Here is a 22,618-nt window from a genome sequence, read left to right on the forward strand (position 1 = left end):
TATCAATCAATTAATCCATAATCTGTTCAAATTTAACCCTTGTGGGTATTGAGCATTAGCAGCTCTTTGTGTCCCCAGGAGGGGGGTGGAGGCTCAGCCGCTAACACCGGATTAATGGCTGGTGCCATTTTACTCTCACTTTTCAGCGGCGGTGCAGCCAACTCCTGAGGACTTTTATTCTTTCTTTTCCTTAACTTAAGGAGAGTGTAAAAATCACCACCCATCCCAGCCGAAAATGAAACATCCAGTTCTGAATCGCTGGCTGAGGCTATTCTTCATAACCTTCTAGTTTATTTTTCCCTTTTTTTTGCTCGTATTCTTTTTCTTGGGGCCCGGAGCTGAGCCCGGAATCTGTTTTTCTTAACTCCCTCGGTTCAGTGACCGCAACCGGGAGTGGCTCAGGGGGTAGCAATCTCTGCTGGACTGCCTGAAACAATTTTTTAAAAGCCTTATCCTTCACTTTTACCCCTGGTGATCGCAAGACAGCGATGTATTGACTCTGTAGGGATAGGGAATTCCCCATGACTCTGTCTCTATTGCCGAAAGTTCCGTGTCCTTTACACAGGAGAGGGAAGTCATGGTCCCAGGTCGTGGGTTTGGTGCCCCTTCAGGAGCCCTCCTCCAGGAACAGGTGCTGTGCTGGTCCCTCAGGCTGAGGGGTGACGGGCCCTCACCGGTGTGCCTGCTCCCCGCATTGACGTTCGTTCTGTTGTAAGGAAAGCGGGGCCTCTGGTTGCTGGGGCCCCGTCGCCTCCCCAGGCAGACGCTTACCTGTTCCCTGGAGCCTCGCTGGACTCCCACCCGTGGGCCCACGAGGGTCGATGCTCCTGGCCTCGGTGGACGTTGCCTGTGAACCGGTGGCCAGGAATGACCAACATGGCCTGCCGGCTCTGCTCACGCGGGTCCATGGCACATCAGGCTCCTCATAAGAAACGTGCAGTTAAGGATTTCAGACGGGTCAGGGGAGGGTGAGACCCGCGGACCCAGGTACAAGGCCAGCACCAGGACCTGCTGCGAGGTGGGCGTCGCACACACTGTGAGGTGAGGTGCACCCAGCAGCTCTCAGCAGGGTGGCGAGGGCCTGTGTCCTGGTCACTCACAGTGCCGCCTGCCCAGGCTCAGTGGGAGGGGGTGGCCGGGGGGAGGCGCATGCCTGACCCCACGCCTCCTGCTCAGGCAGCCGAGTCCACGCAGAGAGCAGTGGGGCTGCTCGAGCTCTGAACTGGCTCCCGGGATGCACTCCCTCTGCCTCCCTTGTCACCTCAAGGCCTGGCAGAAGCTCTTCACCGAGAGACACGTGTTTTAGCCACCTGAGCCAGAGGTGCCGGTGCTGACCCCACTCTGAATGACACTCCAAAGGCTGGGTCACCCTCCCCCTTTATAGATTGGAAAGAGGCACAGAGACGTTGGGGGTCTTGTCTTAGGTCACACAGTTGTGAGGGCAGAGCTGAGACTCAAACCCTCGTGGACGGACCTGGCGCCCACATGCTGTGCCCCAGGCGAGATGCTGATGCTACACAGGCAGCAAGAAGGGTGAGGGCGACCAGTGCCCAGACTGAGGCAGCACAGGTGTGTGCACTGGCAAACGGGCACACGCATGCACACACACACACACACACACACACACACGCATGCACACACCCTCCCTGGCTTTCACCTCTGAGGCTACAGAGGTTGGAGGAATCAGGGGAGGAGCCAGGAGAAGCCAAGGGGCTGGTGGGGGGCTATTCCCGTTCCTGGTGAGTGTGTCTCAATCCCTCTCCCTGGCAGGAACCTCACTGGACTGACGCCAGATTCCGCCTTCCCGGGTTCAGGTCTGTGGCTGAGGGTTCTCTGAGGCCCTCCTGGAACTCTGCTTTCAGTGATGAAGGGGATGAGGCACGTAGGCTTCAGGTTTGTCTGGACACAAACTTTATTAAAACGAGGCCAGAAACACCTTTGGGGACATTGGTGTTGACATCCCGGCAGCACTTAAGGAACGGTTTGTCTATTGCCTCTCCTCATAAAAGTGGAGGATGTTTGACCAGTTACTTCTGTACTAATTACACTCTTGGGGAGGGAAATGGGCCAGCAGGCTTCCTCTGAAGCCCCTCAGAGCTGGGATATGAGGTATGCGGTGCCTACACTTGCCCTGTGGCTGCTGAGGTGCAATTTAGGGCTCATGACTCATCCTCCCTGCAAACACCTGCCTTCTCCCCTGAGTGTGTCCTCTGGTGGCTGATGAGATGTGACTTCTGTATAAAGCCTCGCCCACACTCCCTGCACACATAGGGCTTCTCCCCAGAATGTGTATATATAATTCACTAAGATATCTAGTTATCTAAATGCTGAAAATTTAATGGTTTTCACATAAAAATGATACAATTATTTTATTTTGCTTATATACACGAGAGAACAATATGGAAATAGTCAGGAATATACAGGGGGAAAGGATTTAATTTAATTTCACATTATATAGATTTTCAAATATATCTGCAAACCAGATAATCAAAGCAACGTGGTCCTGCCACAGTAATCCACAGGCAGAGCAGGAGAACAGAGCAGTGTGTATTTACACGTCCATATCTTTCTCTGTATCTATGTATGTGGCTACCCACATACCTTGTTGTTTTTGTTCATCCTCACCTGAGGATATTTTTTCCATTGCTTTTAAGAGAGAGGGAAACCTATTTGAGAAACAAATTAGTTGGTTGCCTCCCAAACACACCCCAACTGGGGGCAGGGATCAAACCTGCTCCCCAGGTAGGTGCTTGTGATCAGGAATTGAACTCAAGACCTTTTGGAGGGTAGGCCAATGGTCTAAACACTGAGGACCGCAGCCAGGGCTATCCAGGTATCTTTATATTCCTTTCTTTCTATCTATCTATCATCTATCTATCTATCTATCTATCTCTATCTATCTCTATCTATCTATCTCTATCTATCTATCTATCTATCTATCTATCTATCCATCTATCTATCTATCTATATCTATCTATATCTATCTAGCTATCATCTATCTATCATCTATCTATATCTATCAATCTATCTTTCTATCTATCTATCCCTTCATTCATACATCCACTCATCCATCCACCAACCCTGAAAGCTAAATAGGAGATTCACTTGAACCTGGAGCAAAAGGAAGGAATTTAGGAATTTCCAAGAACAAATGCAGGCACTACTTGGAGCAGCAGTGCTCCAAATTATACAACATTTATTCCATGCAGGCCCTCGTTCAAATGAAACAGCTAAACTTAGAAAATATAATTTTATTTGAAATTAGTTAGAAAGTCTCCTAGAGATGTCAGAGTTAAATATACATGTATAAATATTGCCTGGTACATGATGCTGCCCACTGTCACGTAAAGAATGGCAACTCCTTTCTCACACCAGATGTAGTGTAAGAGTCCAGAGGTAGAGTTCTTGCAGAGAATGTAGGACTCACAGGCTCATGGTGGGCCCCGACCACCTGTTGCAGACAGAAAATGAGGAAAGCAAAACTTATTTCTTCACAAATACGCAGTCCAGTGCAGTGTGCTCCTCACAGTGGCCCAGTCATCTGTTTGTTTCAAGATCCTTCATTGCTTGGGGCTCCTAGAGGGAGTGGTACTGATGGTGTAGGGCAGTGATGGCGAACCTATGACACGCGTGTCAGAGGTGACACACAAACCCATTTTTTTGGTTGATTTTTCTTTGCTAAATGGCATTTAAATATACAAAATAAGTATCAAAAATATAAGTCTTTGTTTTACTATGGTTGCCAATACCAAAAAATTTCTCTATGTGACACGGCACCAGAGTTAAGGTAGGGTTTTTCAAACTGCTGGCACGCTGAGCTCAAAAGGCTCACCATCACTGGTGTAGGAGAACCCAATACAGGCTCAGAAATATTTATTCTCCCAGCAGGAACCTCTCTTCCCAGGTGTGTGGACCTGATATTGAGAGTTCTGTCCCAATTCCCTGCCTGCCAACCCATCCTACTCTGTATTGAGAAGGAGGAGGAGGGGAAAGGAAGCAACAGGGACAGGGAGAAGAGCCCTGCAGTGCACATAGATGCCCAAGACGTCCGCTGGGAAGTTCTCTGTCCCGCCACCCAGGAATGAACACATCTGAGCTGGAGTCTGAGTCAGAGGTGTCCCCGAGGAGGATGAGCTGGAGCTGCTGGCGTCTTCATCGCTACGGCTGGAGTCCGAGGAGCTGCTGCTGTCTGCCTTTCCCCCATGTTCCTTCTTTTCTTCAGCTCCCCGTGAGGAAGGAGAACAGTCCCCATTTGTCTCTGAAGACGCCATCCCAGGAGCCGGTGGCCCCTGCTGTTTAAAATAGCTGGCAACCTTAGTGCCAAAGCACTAGCTATGCTTTATGGGGAGAATGTGTCTGTTAGAGAAGCTTTCATAAGGAATGAGCTCTATTGCTATTGGCCATGAGTTCAATGTTAATAAAGAAACAATATATATTAACTAAGATGTCTTTATTTATTTTTGTGTGTGTGATGAATCACTATGCTTTTATTATGTTCAATTTGTAACAACATGAGGAACTGTATTAAAGGGTCGCAGCATTAGGAAGGTTGAGACCACTGGTCTAAGGTTTATTTCGACCTCAACTGCTGGCCCCTACCCAGCCTGGCCCTGCTCCGGGCTTGGGCAGGAGGCAACCAACGGATGTGTTTCTCTCCCATCGATTCTTTCTGTCTTTCCCTCTCTCCCCCACTCTCTCTAAACATCAAATATCATCACGGGTGGTAAACGTGGTCGGGGTGAATGTTCTTGATCATCTCCGGAAAGGCCTGTGGGGATGCTGCCTCCACATTCTGGAAGGTGTTCTGGACTCTGCCGAACAGGAAGAAGGATTTAAACTCCGGATCGATGAACCCCAAGTGGTTCTCATCGAACAGGATGACGACTCCAGGAGAGTGCCAGACTGAGCCATCTAGGGTACCAGTTTCCACGCCATAGAAACACATCCTGCAGGATCGGGGGTAGTTCTGGTCCCTTGAGCGCACGCCCACAGGCAGAACAAACGGGACAGGCGGCTCCTCTGCAGCTGCAGCCCCGGACTCCCCGCCATGGCCCTCGCTGTCCTCGGTCCCGTCTTCTTGCTGCTGCTGCTGCTCCCGGAGCACCTGCTCCCCCATCTCCCGGACCACGCGGGAGAGCTCGTCGACGTCCCCGAAGATCTCGCCCCCTCGCGTCTCGATGCGGCGCGTGAGGTGGATCTGTAATATGTGGAATGTGATTCCCGTGATTTGCTTGAGCCTGGCACACTTCCCGTGGAAGCTGAGCATGGCAATCGATAGGCCCCAGGGAGCGTATTTGCCTTGGAAGAGGCCTGGCCTGATGAGGTCGTCCGGGTGGCGGGGCGGGAGGTAGAGGCGGCGGTAGGTCCGGCAGTGATACCGCAGTGTGTCATCCAAAAACAGCGCCGTCCCGAATTCCTCCCTAAGCCGTGTCGGTGAATCCTTTAGGTGGTCGGTCTTCTTGCACTGGCTGGTGAGCCTGTCCTTCCGAATCCGCAGGTGGCGGCAGTGGGGCCGGCGGTGGCGGCCTTCCATGCACTCCACCACGGCTGATTTCGTCTCCGTCAGGCGGATTCGGAACGCGGGCTTGAATTGCATTGGGCCATCCACATGGGTGTTAAGACAAGGCACGTATGTCCAACCAGTGATGCCTAAGCCGTCCACCGCGACATACAGCAGTGTTTTAAGGCCCTTAGTATCTAGCTGCCACAATCCCAAGATGTGTCTGTGCGGGTGGAGCAGCTTCGCATAGACTTCTCGGTAAGACGTACCCACCGTCTCCAGGTCCTGCAAGTTTTCACAAACGCCAAACTCCTCCCGGCAGCGCCGTCTCCAGATGGTGTCGATGTGCAGGATGCGGCGGAATTTGGTGCAGACCTGGGCCAGGCTGGCCAGGTCGGTGCCGGGGAGCGAGGCGAAGATCTCCAGCAGCATCTCCACCGGCAGGTCCTGCAGCGAGCAGTTCGGGGGCGGCCTGGGGCTCGCGATTCCTCCACCCCCGGCCCAGGACCGAGCGGCGGCGTCCGCCTGGAGGTGCTTTTCTGCGGGGTCCGGCTTGCCCTTGGCCTCTGCCGTCTCAGCTGGGCGCTGGCGCTTCTGAGGACACCGCTTGCCCTCGGCCGCTGCCTTCTCAGCTGGGCGCGGGCGCTTCTGAGGACACCGCTTGCCCTCGGCCGCTGCCGTCTCAGCTGGGTCCTGAGGCTCCTGAGGACACGAACATCCCCGCGAAGAGCCCAAGCCGCAGAGGCAAGCGCACTCCTCCATCCTCCTCGCTGAACAGCCAGCACAGAGAATGAGGCTGCTGCTCCTCCTCCTCCGGCTTTTAAGCTGGCTGGGTCCGCCCTAAAGCCCAGCCACGCCCCCCAGGGCCTAGCCACGCCCCCTCAGAGAGGAGCCAATTGTAGTACTTTGATCCCATACCCATTAACAGTCACCTCCCTTTCCCAGTGCCCCCTCCCTGTCCTCCCGCCCTAGCCCCAGGCAGTCACTAATCTGCTTTCTGTAGGGAGATGCCTCCAGGGATATGCCTATGGGGGCGGGGTGGAGGGACATTTTACAGAAATGCAGTAAAATAAGAATAACACAACTGTGGTACATCTACACAAGGGAATACTACGCTGCAGTAAGAACGAAGGAATTCTTCCCATTTGCAACAGCATGGATGGAACCGGAGAGCATTATGCTAAGTGATATCAGCCAGTCAGAGAAAGATAAATACCACATGATCTCACTCATTTGTGGAATATAGAGAACAACATAGACTGATGAACAGGGACAGATCCAAAGACAGAGAAACAGCGATCAAACTATCAGTCCCCAGAGGGAAAGTAGGGGAGAGTTGGGGTAAGGGGAATGATCAATCAAAAGACTTGTATGCATGCATATAAGCCAAACCAATGGACATGGACAACAGGGGGATGAGAACATGAGTGGCGGGGGGAGGGGGGGATGGGAGGGAGCTTGGGGGTCACTGGGGGGATGAGGACACATTTTTAATACCTTAACCAATAAAGAAATTAAAGATTAAAAAAATAAAATAAAAAAACATTCATGAGAATGTTTTAAAATCGGACCCCTGGGTACATTGCTGGGCGAAATGTAAAATAGCGGGGCCACGTTGGAAAACCAGAGTCACCCGGTGGCCCAGAAGTTCCACTTCTAGGTACATTCCCCAAAGAAATGGAAACCTGTTCACACAAAATCTTGTACACCATGTTCACAGCGCCGTTATTCATAAGATGCCAGCAGGGCGACAGTGTATAGTCCTTTTCCAGTTGGGTTGAGTCCTAGGGTAGTGAGCTTCCTTACCCACACCGAGTCCCCAGGCTGGAAAGGATGTACAGAGTCCGAGGTGGCATTCGCAGGGCGTCTCAAACAAGCTTATGGGTGGCTTGTAATTTCTGTAAGAGTTCACGTCCAAGAAAGGGGTACAGGCATTCTGGCAAATACAGGAATTCATGAACCACCTGGTGGCCGCCTAACTGACATCAGCGGGGGCGGCAGAACAGTCTGCAGCTGTGGTCCCGGTAGCTCCAATAATGGTGAGGGGAGCTACCTTCTGAGTAACTACCGAGTGCTCCGCTCCTGTATCAACCATAAAGTTCACAGTCTGGCCTCCGATTTTCATTTCAACCATCGGCTCATGGAGGCCCATTGGAAAGAGCCCAGTCTGTCCTAGTCAGAGTCAGCTGTTGCCAGTCCGAGGAGGTCTGCCTCAGGCGGCTCTGGCCAATAGCGGCTGGGTGGTTTGGATGGCCTTGCTGGCTTCTTCTGGCCTGCTCCTGCCCTGCCTGCCTCTTCACTCCTGCTACTAAACCTTACTCTGTCCCTTCTCACACACGCAGAACTGGACCCAAGGCAGCAAGGTTTGAGCAATTTTAAAATTCCTTAACATACATTCTAAAAGACCTAATCAAAATAAGGCTTATTTTCTAACTTCATTTGCCCTTGGGTGTGGACGGCAAATGACACTAATCAGATTGACATAAACGATTTAACCTTTGTGTAGGGAGGCAAATGTAAAGCATTTACTCCCAAGTGTCCTTGGTTTAAGGAAGACAGGATTTCTGCTCACTTTCCCCATTCTACTTGTTCCAGCTTACTGGCCTATCATGCATTCAACTTTCTTTTAACATTTCTCTTTTCCTCCTCATCACATATAAAACCTTCACAAATATCATACTTTCAAATTAGCCTTCAAACCTTCTTTCTATGTCCTTCAAAAATGCATAACCATTCCTCAGATTAGCAATACATTCATTTTTTTTAAGAGACACAAACAGAAACTTTACTAGCTAAATAATTTTAAAAAAAGACACATACTTAAACAATACAGACAGATAACATTCCCCATTAAAAACTTTGAATCACCACGGCTAGCAGTATCAGTTTGTGAGTATACAGGCCTTGTTGACATGTCTTGGGATAGTTGTCTGCCTCCGTGGTCAGCGACTTCTCGTCCTCGAAAGGCCTCAGCTTTTTCTCGCCCTTGAAAAGTCTTTGATCTCCGCTTCAGATGGAGATGGGTGTCAGAGATGGAAGTAGATGTCCATTCACATTCAGGTGCCTTTTTCAAATGAGAAATGTGAATCCAAAGCTAACTCCTTTAAGTTTAGCTGCACATGGGTTAGTTAGTAATACCTGGTAGGGTCGTCTCCAACAAGGTTGGAGAGAGTCTTTTATTTGGTGTCATTTCCAACACACCAAATCTCCTGGTTGTAAGCCATGATCTTTGAAATCTTCGTCGCCCGGGAGTGCACTGTGAAATGAATCTGTTACCAATTTTGTAAGTTCCTACAATGCAGAATGTCTGCTCTTTACTTTTCCTTATATTTGGGAAACAAAAGATTTAAAAGTCAACAATATTTTAAACAGTCATAAGAGTAATTATCCTCAATTCATTTATTCCCATAGTTATTTTTGTTTATCCTGATTATTTTCCAGTAGGTTTTGAATTCAGTTATTCCTTGAAGTTCTATAAATCTTCATCCAGTTCAAAAATATGACCTGCTTACAAGCCTGCAATTTAGATTAAGTCAGAGTCCTTTGGATTTTTTTCCAAACATATAATATACCTACAAATGCATCAGAATACAGCTGTCCACAAATGACAAAATTTAAAGGAGGCATAGTTATAGATTTGATGAAAACTTTGCTTTTCTATAATATCAATATGTAAGATTTTAAAATGAGGCACATGGCTTATTGCAAGCAGCGTATTCAGCATTGAAAATAATTCATAAACTCCCAATCTGTGAAAAGCAAACACCAGAGCATCTCTGGCAGACGCCCCCACGGGGATCCTGACTCTTGGCTGTCCAGTCCCTGACGGGACAAGTGCTACCCTACCCCATTGAGAGTCTCCTGTCTGAACCTGGCTCTGTGAGTTCTTTCTGATGCAGATGCCTTAACAACCCAGTGACCATCCCTTACTCCTGACTGGAGCCCAGGCCCATGGTCTCTCCTGATTGGCTAATTCAAAGGGATGGGTTGGCCTTTGCTGTTTCAAGATGGCGGCTCCCAGGGGAGGGGCAAGCCATGTGGCCATCATGGCGGCTGCCAAGTCACACAGCCCAAAGTGGTGGCTGTCTGCACTGTTCTTTGCAATTAAATTTAAACTGGTTTTTGTATTAAAAATTTCAGTTGAGATCACAGAGTTAATCCTTTTTTTAATCAGACCAATAAGCAGCATATTTTGAATTCCTAATTATTTCAGAGAAAGCCAAAATTACTTTTCAAAAATACCACAACTACACAATTTCTCCCAATTCAATCCGAACCTTAAACTTTTAGCTGGCAAGTCAAATATTTAGCATTTCTTAATCAGTAACATTGTTTTAAGAATAAACTTCAAAATTATAAGACACAGTCAACCAACAGATTCAATTCTACCCTCTAGATTTTGTACGAGGCACACTCAGATCAATATTATGTATTATGTCACTTCAAAATACCTAGACATAAGTTTTTATCATTTGATTCATTAAACTTTAAGGTCTCAAGTTCCCATCAGCTCTGGAAAACCATACCTGAGGCTGGCAAACAGGCCTGGCCCAGCCCTTGACTTTAAAATGACCATTTTTCTCTGGGGAAAGTCAAGAAGCAAATTTGTAGCTAAATAATTTTTTTTGAGATTCAAATCTAATTATTATTATTAAGGCATTTACTTTTGCAAATTTTTGTAACAGAGACAATTTTACTGAATTTTCTTTTGGAGGCTTGTTGCTAGAACAAGCCTGCCTTTCTTCCCTGGGTAAAATTCGCCATTTTCTTTAGGAAATACTTAGTCTTTGGTTTTATTCTGTACATTGTGAAGAGAGTCCAGTTCAAAACTCTATCTAAATGTCCAAAAACAGGACAATTGCGCGCATTAGTTTGAAACCAGCTTTCCTCTTTACATGTGAACAGAAGTACCAGACGCATTTTTTTTTGAATTTTATAAAACTTTCAATTACAAGGAGACTTTAAATTAGACTACCTGGGGAGGAGGCGTCCATATTGGATCGCCATGTGTTCCCTTCTTCCCTTCCCCACATCCTGCTTAGGGGAAGTTTCAGCAAATGACTCAAATGGTGTATTTTTCCCAAAGTCATGATTAATAGAAAGATATTTTACATTTTTTCCTATTTCACTACAAAAGACACAAAAACATCAAGGCACAAAGAACACACTAAAGTTTACAGCAAAGAATGTCCAGCCTTAGAAACTACCAAAGCAGTGTCTCTTGTTGCCGGGAGCCGGTCCATCCTTGCTGTTTCAAGGGACCTGGCATATATGGCATACGGTTCTTAATATGTTTGCTCACCTTCTTGGTGCTGTGTTTTAACCAAGGTCACCTCTCCGAGAAAGGTTGAATCCCCAGGTAGGGATTTTTCCCCTGAAGTTAGGGAGGGAATAAAACTCCTTAACTAAGTGCCATGCGGGTAATTAATCATTTTAACTACGAACAATCATGCTTAAGCTACATAATCTTTACTCCCTGGAATGGAGATAAGAAACGCCCTAACCTTTGGAATAGAGATTGATAGGATTGGAATCAACTGGTATAAATACAGATGCAACAAGACAACAACAGACAGAACTCAGAACACAGAACCTACACTCAGAACCTAGGCACAGAACCTACACAGAACGTTCTCTAGAGACAGAAGAACTTCGCTGGAGAGAACATGGCAAAAGATCCTGGACAGAAACTGGCAACAGAACCTAGAGACAGAACCTAGTGAGAGAACATGGCAAAAGATCCTGGACTGAACCTGATTATAGAACATGGCAAGAGAACCTCACTAGAACCTGGTGACTGAACCTGGCTGGATAACCTTGACAGAACCTGGCTGGAGAACCTAGCAAGAGAACATGGACACAGAACCTGGCTGGAGATCCTAACCAGAACTTTGCTGGAGATCCTGACCAGAACTTGGCTAGAGATCCTGGCTTGGCTGTTGATCAACTGAATGCTGTCTCTGTGTCATTCCTTCTTTGTCGACTCCATCCACACCTTTGGGGACCCCTGGACCTGCTGGGGTTGGACCCCGGCATCTTGTCCCTGGTTCAGGAACTTCCCTTCTCCAGAATTTCAGTATATTCCCAATGGACTATTCAAAAAACAAACAAACAATGGGCTTAGGCAAAAACAGGGGGTAGACATTAATTAACTTCAGAATAGTTCTGAGACAGTCTCTAAAATTTTATTAATTTCCATCTTATCAGAATAAATTTTTCCTGTGCTTTTCTCTAGAAGCTTCCAATTTCCAAATCAAGATATGCTTCCCATGTACTCATTCAGTTTAATTTTCGGAGCCGGCATTTTTTAATTTCTGCATGCAAAATATTAACATAGGTACCCCAAACAAACTGCATTTTAGCCATTTCTCAGTTAATATTTTAAAGTACTTGCAAGTAAAGGCTTCCTATCAGGAGTATTAAATGAGGGCTGGTGTCTCGGGAGTTTCTGGCCTTGGAGGCACAATTTCCCATGTTAATTTATTATTATTATTGAATATCTGTAGTCTGAGCAAACTTTCTAGACATGTTATGCAGTGGGTCAAATGTGACCTCAGTTTCTCTCCCGGCTGTCTAAAACCACAGGAAAGGTTTAGGGCCCGAGCAGACCAAGCCTTAAGGTGGCCCCCTAGATAAGCCATTTATACAGCGAAGGTTTTCTTTTTTGCTCAGACTCTCAGAAAGCCGTTTTAATTAAAAAGCCGAAATTAAACCCAGCCTCCCATTTTTTTCCCCCTCCAATCCTGCCTTACCCTGGGTTCCGCTGTGAACCCTTAACCTGGGGTCTTAGCAACCCTGGTTCCACCTGGAGGATTTTAAAACAGCTCAAATAAAGTCCGACCTTTGACCAAAGGAAGGGAAGGTTCTGTGTCCAAGAGAAAACTCACCCACGTTCACCCAATGGGCGGAGAACCGGCGGGCTCAATGGGCCCTTTGCTGGATCCTAGCACTGAGTCAAAGTCCAAGGGATGGTCCTGGGTGAGCTTCTTTGGAATCCTGCCGTGACTACGCCAATTAATGTTAACGTAAAAAACCATTGAAACCTGTAAAGAATTTTTGTGAGTTTTTTTGAGCCAAACTGTCGACATATGCCGGGAAGCAGAACCTCAACGAATGGAGATAGTGCTCCGGAGAATGGCAGGGTTACATCCGTATTTATACATGAGATTCATTGGTGACACATTTAAGGAGGTGGGATTAAGCGAAGTGGGAGAAACCTCTGTGATAGGATAAAAAGTAAACTGATGGACTCATACCTAGGTGGGTGCAGGAACAATTAACATGATAAATGAAAGAATCTGCTGCATCTGTCCTGGGCCCAGCACACCTGGCCCTGCCCCAGCGGCTCCAGATACAGGGAAGTCACAAGTGACCCAGACATTTCAAGGGGGGGTCATCCCAATCAACTCCCTTACATTATTACTTGGCAGGACCTCGTGTAGGACCCTCCCTCCTGGCTCAGGCCCTTCCTGGCTCCACGCCCTCCGGAGCCGGCACCCATACTTGCCTTGCAGGACGCAGGAAAGAAGAAGGTGGTTCCCGGCGTAGATGGGAATCCAACTACCAACCAGGCCCAGATAGATAGATGTCTCTTTCCCCTTAACTAGGCTTGAATGGGACTTCAACACGGCAGAAGGTAAGGAGAGGCTCAAAATCTACCGTCAGACTCTGATGGGGGGTCTTCGTATGGCTGCTAGGAAGCCTACCAATTTGGCCAAGGTAGGGAACGTACAACAGGAAAGGGATGAATCTCCAGCTGCCTTTCTAGAACGGATCATGGAGGCGTATCGCACCTATACCCCCATGGATCCAGAAGCTCCTGAAAATAAGGCGGCTGTGGTCATGAGCTTTATAAACCAGTCAGCCACAGACATTAGAAAGAAACTGCAGAGGATAGGTAGATTAGGGGAAAAGAGTTTTCGGGACTTGTTGGAGGTGGCTGAAAAGGTGTATAACAACCGAGAATCTCCTGAGGATAGGCAAGCCCGTGCCATGGTGGCTGCCAGTGACAAGCAGACCTGAAACCTGGCCAAGATTCTGCTGGCCACCACCACGGAGAACCCTGAGGAGCGGACCCGCCACCTTCGCCAGCTTGCCGATGACCAAGAGGGAGGTAAGGGGACCGCCCGGGGCGGGAAGGAGAAGCTGCAATGGAACCAGTGTGCTTACTGCAAAGAGATAGGACACTGGGCCCGGGAATGCCCAATCCCTGTAACTCACGCCACCCCTAAAGCCCACCCCAAATAGCTAGCCCTATATAACCTTTGTCCTCCTGGGACACGCTCTCTCGCCTCACCGCTGCGCTGGATAGAGGCTGGGAGCCAATTCTAGAATTGATCAATAAAGACTCGTTGCTTTTGCATCGGAGGAGGCTCCCTGGTGGTGGATTATTGGGGACCCCGAGCTCTGGGCCTAACATGTGGACCTGATATTGAGAGTTCTGTCCCAATTCCCCGCCTGCCAACCCATCCTACTCTGTATTGAGAAGGAGGAGGAGGGGAAAGGAAGCAACAGGGACAGGGAGAAGAGCCCTGCAGTGCACATAGATGCCCAAGACGTCCGCTGGGAAGTTCTCTGTCCCGCCACCCAGGAATGAACACATCTGAGCTGGAGTCTGAGTCAGAGGTGTCCCCGAGGAGGATGAGCTGGAGCTGCTGGCGTCTTCATCGCTACGGCTGGAGTCTGAGGAGCTGCTGCTGTCTGCCTTTCCCCCATGTTCCTTCTTTTCTTCAGCTCCCCGTGAGGAAGGAGAACAGTCCCCATTTGTCTCTGAAGACGCCATCCCAGGAGCCGGTGGCCCCTGCTGTTTAAAATAGCCGGCAGCCTTAGTGCCAAAGCACTAGCTATGCTTTATGGGGAGAATGTGTCTGTTAGAGAAGCTTTCATAAGGAATGAGCTCTATTGCTATTGGCCATGAGTTCAATGTTAATAAAGAAACAATATATATTAACTAAGATGTCTTTATTTATTTTTGTGTGTGTGATGAATCACTATGCTTTTATTATGTTCAATTTGTAACAACATGAGGAACTGTATTAAAGGGTCGCAGCATTAGGAAGGTTGAGACCACTGGTCTAAGGTTTATTTCGACCTCAACTGCTGGCCCCTACCCAGCCTGGCCCTGCTCCGGGCTTGGGCAGGAGGCAACCAACGGATGTGTTTCTCTCCCCCCCCCCCCCCCCTCTCTAAACATCAAATATCCTCGGGTGAGGATTATTAGAACAAACCAAGGCAGGTAACCTGGTCAGAAGGTCAGATCTTCAAAGTGCATGCCAGCCCGTCCTCCCAAGGGGTCACGACCGGATGCTGGAGAGCATCTCCAGGAAGGCCTGCGGCGATGGCGCCTCCGCATTCCGGAAGGTGTTCTGGACTCTGCGGAACAGTCTGAAGGCTCTCTCCTGCAGACACAGGAACCCGAAGAGGTTCTCATCGAACAGGGTGACGACGCCAGTGCTGGACTCGGTGAAGCCATGTGAGGTAGAAGTGCGCACGCCATAGAAACACATCCTGCAGGTTCCGGGGTAGTTGTGGTCCGTTGAGCGCGCGCCCTCAGGCAGCACAAACGGGACAGGCGGCTCCTCCGCAGCTGCAGCCCCGGACTCCCCGGCGCTGGGCTGGGCAGGGCTCTGCCCGCCATGGCCCTCGCTGTCCTCGGTCCCGTCCTCTTGCTGCTGCTGCTGCTGCTCCCGGAGCACCTGCTCCTCCATCTCCCGGACCACGAGGGAGAGCACGTCGACGTCCCCGAAGATCTCTCCCCCTCGCATCTCGATGCGGCGCGTGAGGTGGATCTGTAACGTCTGGAATAAGGTTCCGGTGATCTCCGTGACCCTGGCACACTTCCCGTGGAAGCTGAGCACGGCGATCATCGGGCCATAGCGATTGGATCTGCGTTGGAAGAGGCCTGGCCTGATGAGGTCGTCCGGGTGGCTGGGCGGGAGGTAGAGGCGGCGGTAGGTCCGGCAGTCATACTGCTGTCTGTCCTCCAGCACCAGCATCCGCCCCCATTCCTGCCGAAGCAGCGTTAGGAAATCATTCAGGTGGTCTGTCTTCTGGCACCAGGTTTGGAACCTGTCCTTCCGAATCTGCAGGCGGCGGCAGTGGGGCCGGCGGTGGCGGCCTTCCATGCACTCCACCGCGGCTGATTTCGTCTCCGTCAGGCGGATTCGGAACGCGGGCATGAACTGCATTGGACCATCCACCAGGGTGTGAAGACAAGGCACGTATGTCCAACCAGTGATGCCTAAGCCGTCCACCGCGGCATACAGCAGCGTTTTAAGGCCCTCAGCATCTCGCTGCCACAATCCCAAGATGTGTCTGTGCGGGTGGAGCAGCTTCGCATAGACTTCTCGGTAAGACGTACCCACCGTCTCCAGGTCCTGCAAGTTTTCACAAACGCCAAACTCCTCCCGGCAGCGCCGTCTCCAGATGGTGTCGGTGTGCAGGATGCGGCGGAATTTGGTGCAGACCTGGGCCAGGCTGGCCAGGTCGGTGCCGGGGAGCGAGGCGAAGATCTCCAGCAGCATCTCCACCGGCAGGTCCTGCAGCGAGCAGTTCGGGGGCGGCCTGGGGCTCGCGATTCCTCCACCCCCGGCCCAGGACCGAGCGGCGGCGTCCGCCTGGAGGTGCTTTTCTGCGGGGTCCGGCTTGCCCTTGGCCTCTGCCGTCTCAGCTGGGCGCTGGCGCTTCTGAGGACACCGCTTGCCCTCGGCCGCTGCCTTCTCAGCTGGGCGCTGGCGCTTCTGAGGACACCGCTTGCCCTCGGCCTCTGCCGTGTCAGCTGGGCGCGGGCGCTTCTGAGGACACCGCTTGCCCTCGGCCGCTGCCGTCTCAGCTGGGTCCTGAGGCTCCTGAGGACACGAACATCCCCGCGAAGAGCCCAAGCCGCAGAGGCAAGCGCACTCCTCCATCCTCCTCGCTGAACAGCCAGCACAGAGAATGTGGCTCCTCCTCCTCCTCCTCCTCCTCCTCCTCCTCCTCCTCCTCCTCCTCCTCCCCCTCCTCCTCCTCCTCCTCCTCCTCCTCCTCCTCCTCCTCCTCCTCCTCCTCCTCCTCCGGCTTTTAAGCTGGCTGGGTCCGCCCTAAAGCCCAGCCACGCCCCCCAGGGCCTAGCCACGCCCCCTCAGAGAGGAGCCAATTGTAGTACTTTGATCCCATACCCATTAACAGTCACCTCCCTTTCCCAGTGCCCCCTCCCTGTCCTCCCGCCCTAGCCCCAGGCAGTCACTAATCTGCTTTCTGTAGGGAGATGCCTCCAGGGATATGCCTATGGGGGCGGGGTGGAGGGACATTTTACAGAAATGCAGTAAAAAAAGAATAACACAACCGTGGTACATCTACACAAGGGAATACTACGCTGCAGTAAGAACGAAGGAATTCTTCCCATTTGCAACAGCATGGATGGAACCGGAGAGCATTATGCTAAGTGATATCAGCCAGTCAGAGAAAGATAAATACCACATGATCTCACTCATTTGTGGAATATAGAGAACAACATAGACTGATGAACAGGGACAGATCCAAAGACAGAGAAACAGCGATCAAACTATCAGTCCCCAGAGGGAAAGTAGGGGAGAGTCGGGGTAAGGGGAATGATCAATCAAAAGACTTGTATGCATGCATGTATGTATGTAAGCCAAACCAATGGACATGGACAACAGGGGGATGAGAACATGAGTGGTGGGGGAGGGGAGGTATGGGGTGGAGCTTGGGGGTTACTGGGGGGATGAAGACACATTTTTAATACCTTAACCAATAAAGAAATTAAAGATTTAAAAAAAAATAAAAAACATTCATGAGAATGTTTTAAAATCGGACCCCTGGGTACATTGCTGTGCGAAATGTAAAATAGCGGGGCCACGTTGGAAAACCAGAGTCACCCGATGGCCCAGAGGTTCCACTTCTAGGTACATACCCAAAAGAAATGGAAACCTGTTCACACAAAATCTTGTACACCATGTTCACAGCGCCGTTATTCATAAGAGCCACAAACCGGAAACAACCGTCATACTCATCAACTGATGAATGGGTAAACAAAATGTGGTATACCCTGACCTGGTTGCTCAAGCACTGAGCCACGCCTGCAAAACAACATTTATGTTTTAGATGCATCTTTCAGACAGTGTTTTTCAGAAGCAAAGCCTGGATGTTGTAGAGAGTATGAAGCGAATGCAGTAGGACAGGTACCAGCAGCTGTAGGCCCTGCTCTGTGAGATTTCCTGTTCGACAAGACAACTTCATCGGTCAGAAGCCGGCCCGTCCTTGCTGCCTAACACAGTCACTGTAGGGAAGAAACATCTGCACAGCATGTTTCAAGGGACCTGGCATATATGGCATAGTGTTCTTCATATGTTTGCTCCCCTTCTTAGTGCTATATGTTTTAACCAGGGCCACCTCTTGGAAAAAGGTTGTTTCCCCAGGTGGGAATTTTTCCCTGGAGTTAGGGAAAAATGAACAGGAGTCAGGAAGGGGATACATCAGTAAAACCTCTTAACTAAGTGCCAGGCGGGTAGTTAATCACCTCAGCTGTGAACAATCACGGTTAAGCTACATAATCTTTACTTAGGATCATCTCCTTCAGTTACTTCCTTGTAGCTGAACAGAAAAGTAGAGTAGTGACCTTGTGATGGAGATAACAAAGGCCCTAACCATTGTAATAGAATGGATAGGATTAAAATCAAGTGGTATCAACACAGATGTAACAGGAGAATAAAGAGAGAACCTGGCTAGAGAAGCTGGCTGTGCTGATCATCTGAACGCTGTCTCCGTGTCATTCTTTCTTCGCCGGCGCTGTCCACACCGCTGGGAACCCCTGGACCTGCTGGGGCTGGACCCCAACATTCATCTTCCCACTACTGACTTAACGTGGGTGAAAAGAGAACAGAAATCTTTGTCCTCTGACTTTGGAAATGCCCATTGCGAGGGATGGAAACTGCAACCCAGTTATGTACCCTTGAGTGGAATCAAACCCCTGACCCTTCAGGTCTGAGCCAAAGCTCTAAACACTGAGACACCGACGAGGGCGAGATAAGTCTTACATTGAGCCATAAACATTTACATTTAGAAAAAGGTTCAAATGTCTGTCTTTAGGGGTTTGCTTGTTCTGCAGATGTTGCGGTCATCTCTGCACTTTGTTAGCTATAAAAACCAAAACTGCTCTTTCTGTCATGACCTCATAATAAATTAACATCTTGAAAGACCAATTTTTGCCTCAGGACTCTATTTGCAATGTGTCCACCTGATTTCTTTTTCTTTTTGCAGTGACTATCACTTTGTAGCCAGGAAGTGCTGGGGTCCAACCCCAGCAGGTCCAGGGGTCCCCAAAGGTGTGGATGGAGTTGTCGAAGAAAGAATGACACAGAGGCAGCGTTCAGTTGATCAGCATGGTTGGGTTCTCTTGCCTGGTTCTATTGCCAGGTTCTGTAGGTTCTCCAGCCAGGTTCTGTAGCCAGGTTCTGTCCAAGATCTTTTGCCATGTTCTCTCACTAGGTTCTGTCTCTAGGTTGTATGACCAGTTTCTGTCCAGTATCTTTTGCCATGTTCTCTCCAGCGAAGTTCTTCTGTCTCTAGGTTCTGTGTAGGTTCTGTGTCTAGGTTCTGTGTCTAGGTTCTGTGTCCTGTTGTCTTGTTAAGTCTGTATTTATACCAGTTGATTCCAATCCTATCAATCTCTATCCCAAAGGTTAGGGCGTTTCTTATCTCCATTCCAGGGAGTAAAGATTATGTAGCTTAAGCATGATTGTTAGTAGTTAAAGTGAGTAATTACCCACCTGGCACTTAGTTAAGGGGTTTTCTTCCCTCCCTAACTTCAGGGAAAAATCCCTACCTGGGGAAACAACCTTTCTCAGAGAGGTGACCTTGGTTAAAACACATAGTGCCGAGAAGGTGAGCAAACATATTAAGAACAGTATGCCATATATGCCAGGTCCCTTGAAACAGCAAGGATGGACCGGCTCCTGGCAAGGAAGAACTCACAGTCTTGTCTTCCTACCTGCAGGTTTGATAAACCTTTGTGTGGGATGTGGTCCTCAGGGTGCACATGCTGTCTCTCCTGTATCAGAGTGTTGTCATTACTGGGGTGCTCAGACTTGTACATCTGGGAGACATGACTGGGAGATAGAAGTGGCAGACATTGGAATTGGGCTGCTGGCGTCTGTAGTGATGATTGGAAAGAGAGGAATAGGAATGTCCAGAAGGGACTCTTTCTTCCTGGCTGTGCTAAAACCCACATCCACTACAATGTCTTCACCACCTCCCCACTTTTCCTGCAATATGCGCTCAAACCCATTGGCTGAGTAGGGGCATTCCTGGATTACGAAGGTGGAAGTGCGACCTTTATAAATGTAGCTCAGAGTTCCTTAGATGTAGAATCTCTTGCTGCTCTTTCTCTCTCTGTCTCAGGCCTACCTTTTGCTTTAGTCACTTCTGACTAGAAATAGATTAGGAATCATTCTACATGCCAGGGAACTGTGGGATCTAAGAAAGGCATTTTCCTAATTTAGTCTCAATTAAGACACATATGTTATCTTTTTTTTGTTTTTAGTTTTTTTATGTCATCAAAAGCCATGTACTGAATTATTAAATATGATGGTAATATTCAAAACTTAAGTATCGGTTTGTGCTTTACTCTGTTTGGGAAAATCTTCACACATGATGCGTGGCATAGAATATGTTCTCTGGATTTTGCTCTATTTCTAAACTCTCTCCCTAACTGGTTTGGCTCAGTGGATAGAGCATCGGCCTGCGGACTGAAAGGTCCCAGGTTTGATTCCGGTCAAGGGCATGTACTTTGGTTGGGGGCACATCCCCAGTAGGAGGTGTGCAGGAGGCAGCTTATCAATGTTTCTAACTCTCTATCCCTCGCTCTTTCTCTCTATAAAAAAATCAATAAAAAATATATATATTTAAAAAAAAATAAACTCTCTTCAGAGTTTATGAAGCTTTGGTATAATTTCAAAAATATGCTCATTTTCAATGATACTCATTTCTTTGGTTGTGTCGCCTAACATATAAGCTACAGTTTGTAATTTGCTTTTCAACACAACTCTACACTATTCAAACTTATCACATCAGACAATTAAAGTTGGTTAGTAAAATCATATCTAAATTATGCATCCGAACAGCTACACAGAAAGCCTGCTATGAGAGTAAAATATGTATGGGAGGGGGAAATAAAGATATGGAGCAGTATAAAAGAATGAAGACAGATCAAGATAGTGGGAAGAGTAGATCACAGATATCATAGAGTTTTGGGGTTTGTACCTGATTCTGGGCTTTCTGTATTTTTCAAGTTGATTACATTACACACACACACGCACACACACACACACTCAACAACCACCAGGCTGCAGCCAGGCCCGACTGCGACCTGCTGGCTGACATCGATGCCGCCTCTCTCTGCTGGGACCTCCGCAGCAAGGCCAGCACCAAGCAGTTCAGATGCTCCTGCAAGTGGAGCAGGAGGAAGGGACGCCCTTCCAGGTGCTCAGACACACCACCCAGCGCTCCTCCTGGATCCACTCTGAGTGGACGATAGAAATTGTGTGTCAAATAATAGTACACATTATGCAGTGAAAGCAATAATATAAACACACTAGTGGCCCGGTGCACGAAATTCGTGCACCGGAAGAGGGTGTCCCTCAGCCCAGCCTGCACTCTCCCCAATCTTGGACCCTTTGGGGGATGTCCACTGCTGGTTTAGGCCTGATTCCAGGATGTCCAGCAGGCCAGATCACCCCAAGGCTTTTATTAGTATAGATATGACCCTTCATAGAAAATGTCACTAACCTTGCTTTACAATAAGGGCTTGATGATGGAATCATTGGGGCCAGGCACCAAGATTTCCTTTCTTTGAATAGTGGAGGGAAAAATTATCTTGTCTTTAAGTTGCCCTGAACATCAAATGAGATAATGACTTAGAAAAGCATCAAAGCACCATATAAAGACAACTGTCTTTTTCATGTACTGAAAAGATAATAAAGTGGTAAAATGAAAAACACTATTTTTATTCTCCCCCTTCCTTCCTTTACAGCCTTTATTTAAACTTTGAAATTTAGAAAAATTTCACTCCTATTTTCTTTTATTTACATTCAATATTATTTTGTATTAGTTTCCGGTTTTCTATTAGTTACAGAATAGTGGTTAGACAACCATATACTTTACAAAGTGTTCCCCGATATTTCCAGCACCCACCTGGCTTCATACCGTCATTACAGCACTATTGACTCTCTTCCCTATTTAAGTGACAATAGGTTCACAGGTTCCTTCCCATCTTTCTTTTGTGTTGCCCGCCCTTCCTTTCTTTCTCATGTCTTTCCTCATTTTCTTTATATAGTATCTCAATTGCCCCTCAAAGCTCAGCGAAGGCACTGGGACACGCTGAACCCATTGTCCAGACCAGGAAACTGAGGCCGATTCCAGTTGGCTGTGGAACTGGACTCCTGGCGCCGGGAGCCCTGACAGCTGCTCTCCGCCTTTCCTGAGGGACAGCCGCGGGGCAAACAGAACAAACCGCCCCTGAGGCTCATTCTCCAGCTCCTCCTCATCATGGATGCTCCACATTCTGTCCTCTCCCCGCCCCCACCCCAGGTTTCTGGGGAGCAGGTGGTAGGCTTGCACTCACCCTGCAGGTGTGCACCCCCCATGGGGTGGGGCGAGAACTGGGGGCTGGGCGGGAGCAGGCTTGTTTTGGGGCCAACGCGGGAGCAGGAGTCCTGGCCTCTCAAGTGCGCAGGCGGCAGCTCAGCCCCGGGGCAGCGCCGGGGGCGTCGCCAAACCTCCGCATGGAGGTACCCAGCAGTGCTGCCCCCCGCCCCCCCCCCCTCAGGGCTGCGAGTCTGCGCCCCTGCGCCCGGGAGTCCTTCCACAACTGCAGTCATCCTCTTGTTTCCAGCAGAACCTCTCTCTCCTTGGGCAGGCAGATCCCCGCCCACCAGCACCCTGCCCAGACCTGAGCCCCTCCAGTGCACCCCACCTTGGCGCTGCTCTGCACCCCTTGGGCCGCCCGCCTCCTGGCCAGCCGCTTCCCGAAGCCGTGGTGCTGGCTCAGGATCCCCCATCAGGCGGAGGCCTGTCCGCGCCTGCAGACCCATGGCCGAGGCTCCTGGCGGCCACTTTGCCGAA

The 22,618-nt window shown here is 49.1% G+C and overlaps 2 protein-coding genes across 2 annotated transcripts; both read right to left on the reverse strand.

Annotated features, from left to right (window-relative positions):
• Positions 1-4,714: 4,714 nt before the first annotated feature.
• LOC132229813 (F-box only protein 31-like) lies at positions 4,715-8,081 on the reverse strand. The gene is made up of 4 exons (XM_059686263.1): positions 8,073-8,081; positions 5,343-5,875; positions 5,040-5,258; positions 4,715-4,946 (listed from the first exon to the last, which is right to left on the reverse strand). The coding sequence occupies exons 1-4, from the start codon at positions 8,079-8,081 to the stop codon at positions 4,715-4,717; spliced, it is 993 nt and encodes a 330-aa protein (XP_059542246.1).
• A 6,712-nt stretch (positions 8,082-14,793) lies between these two features.
• Positions 14,794-16,407, reverse strand: LOC132229814 (F-box only protein 31-like). The gene is made up of 4 exons (XM_059686264.1): positions 16,250-16,407; positions 15,434-15,976; positions 15,196-15,385; positions 14,794-15,048 (listed from the first exon to the last, which is right to left on the reverse strand). Exons 1-4 carry the CDS (start codon positions 16,405-16,407, stop codon positions 14,794-14,796), a joined length of 1,146 nt encoding a protein of 381 aa, XP_059542247.1.
• Positions 16,408-22,618: the final 6,211 nt, after the last annotated feature.

Source organism: Myotis daubentonii, chromosome 3 (assembly GCF_963259705.1).
Source record: "Myotis daubentonii chromosome 3, mMyoDau2.1, whole genome shotgun sequence".
In the NCBI taxonomy this organism is placed as follows: Eukaryota; Metazoa; Chordata; class Mammalia; order Chiroptera; family Vespertilionidae; genus Myotis; species Myotis daubentonii.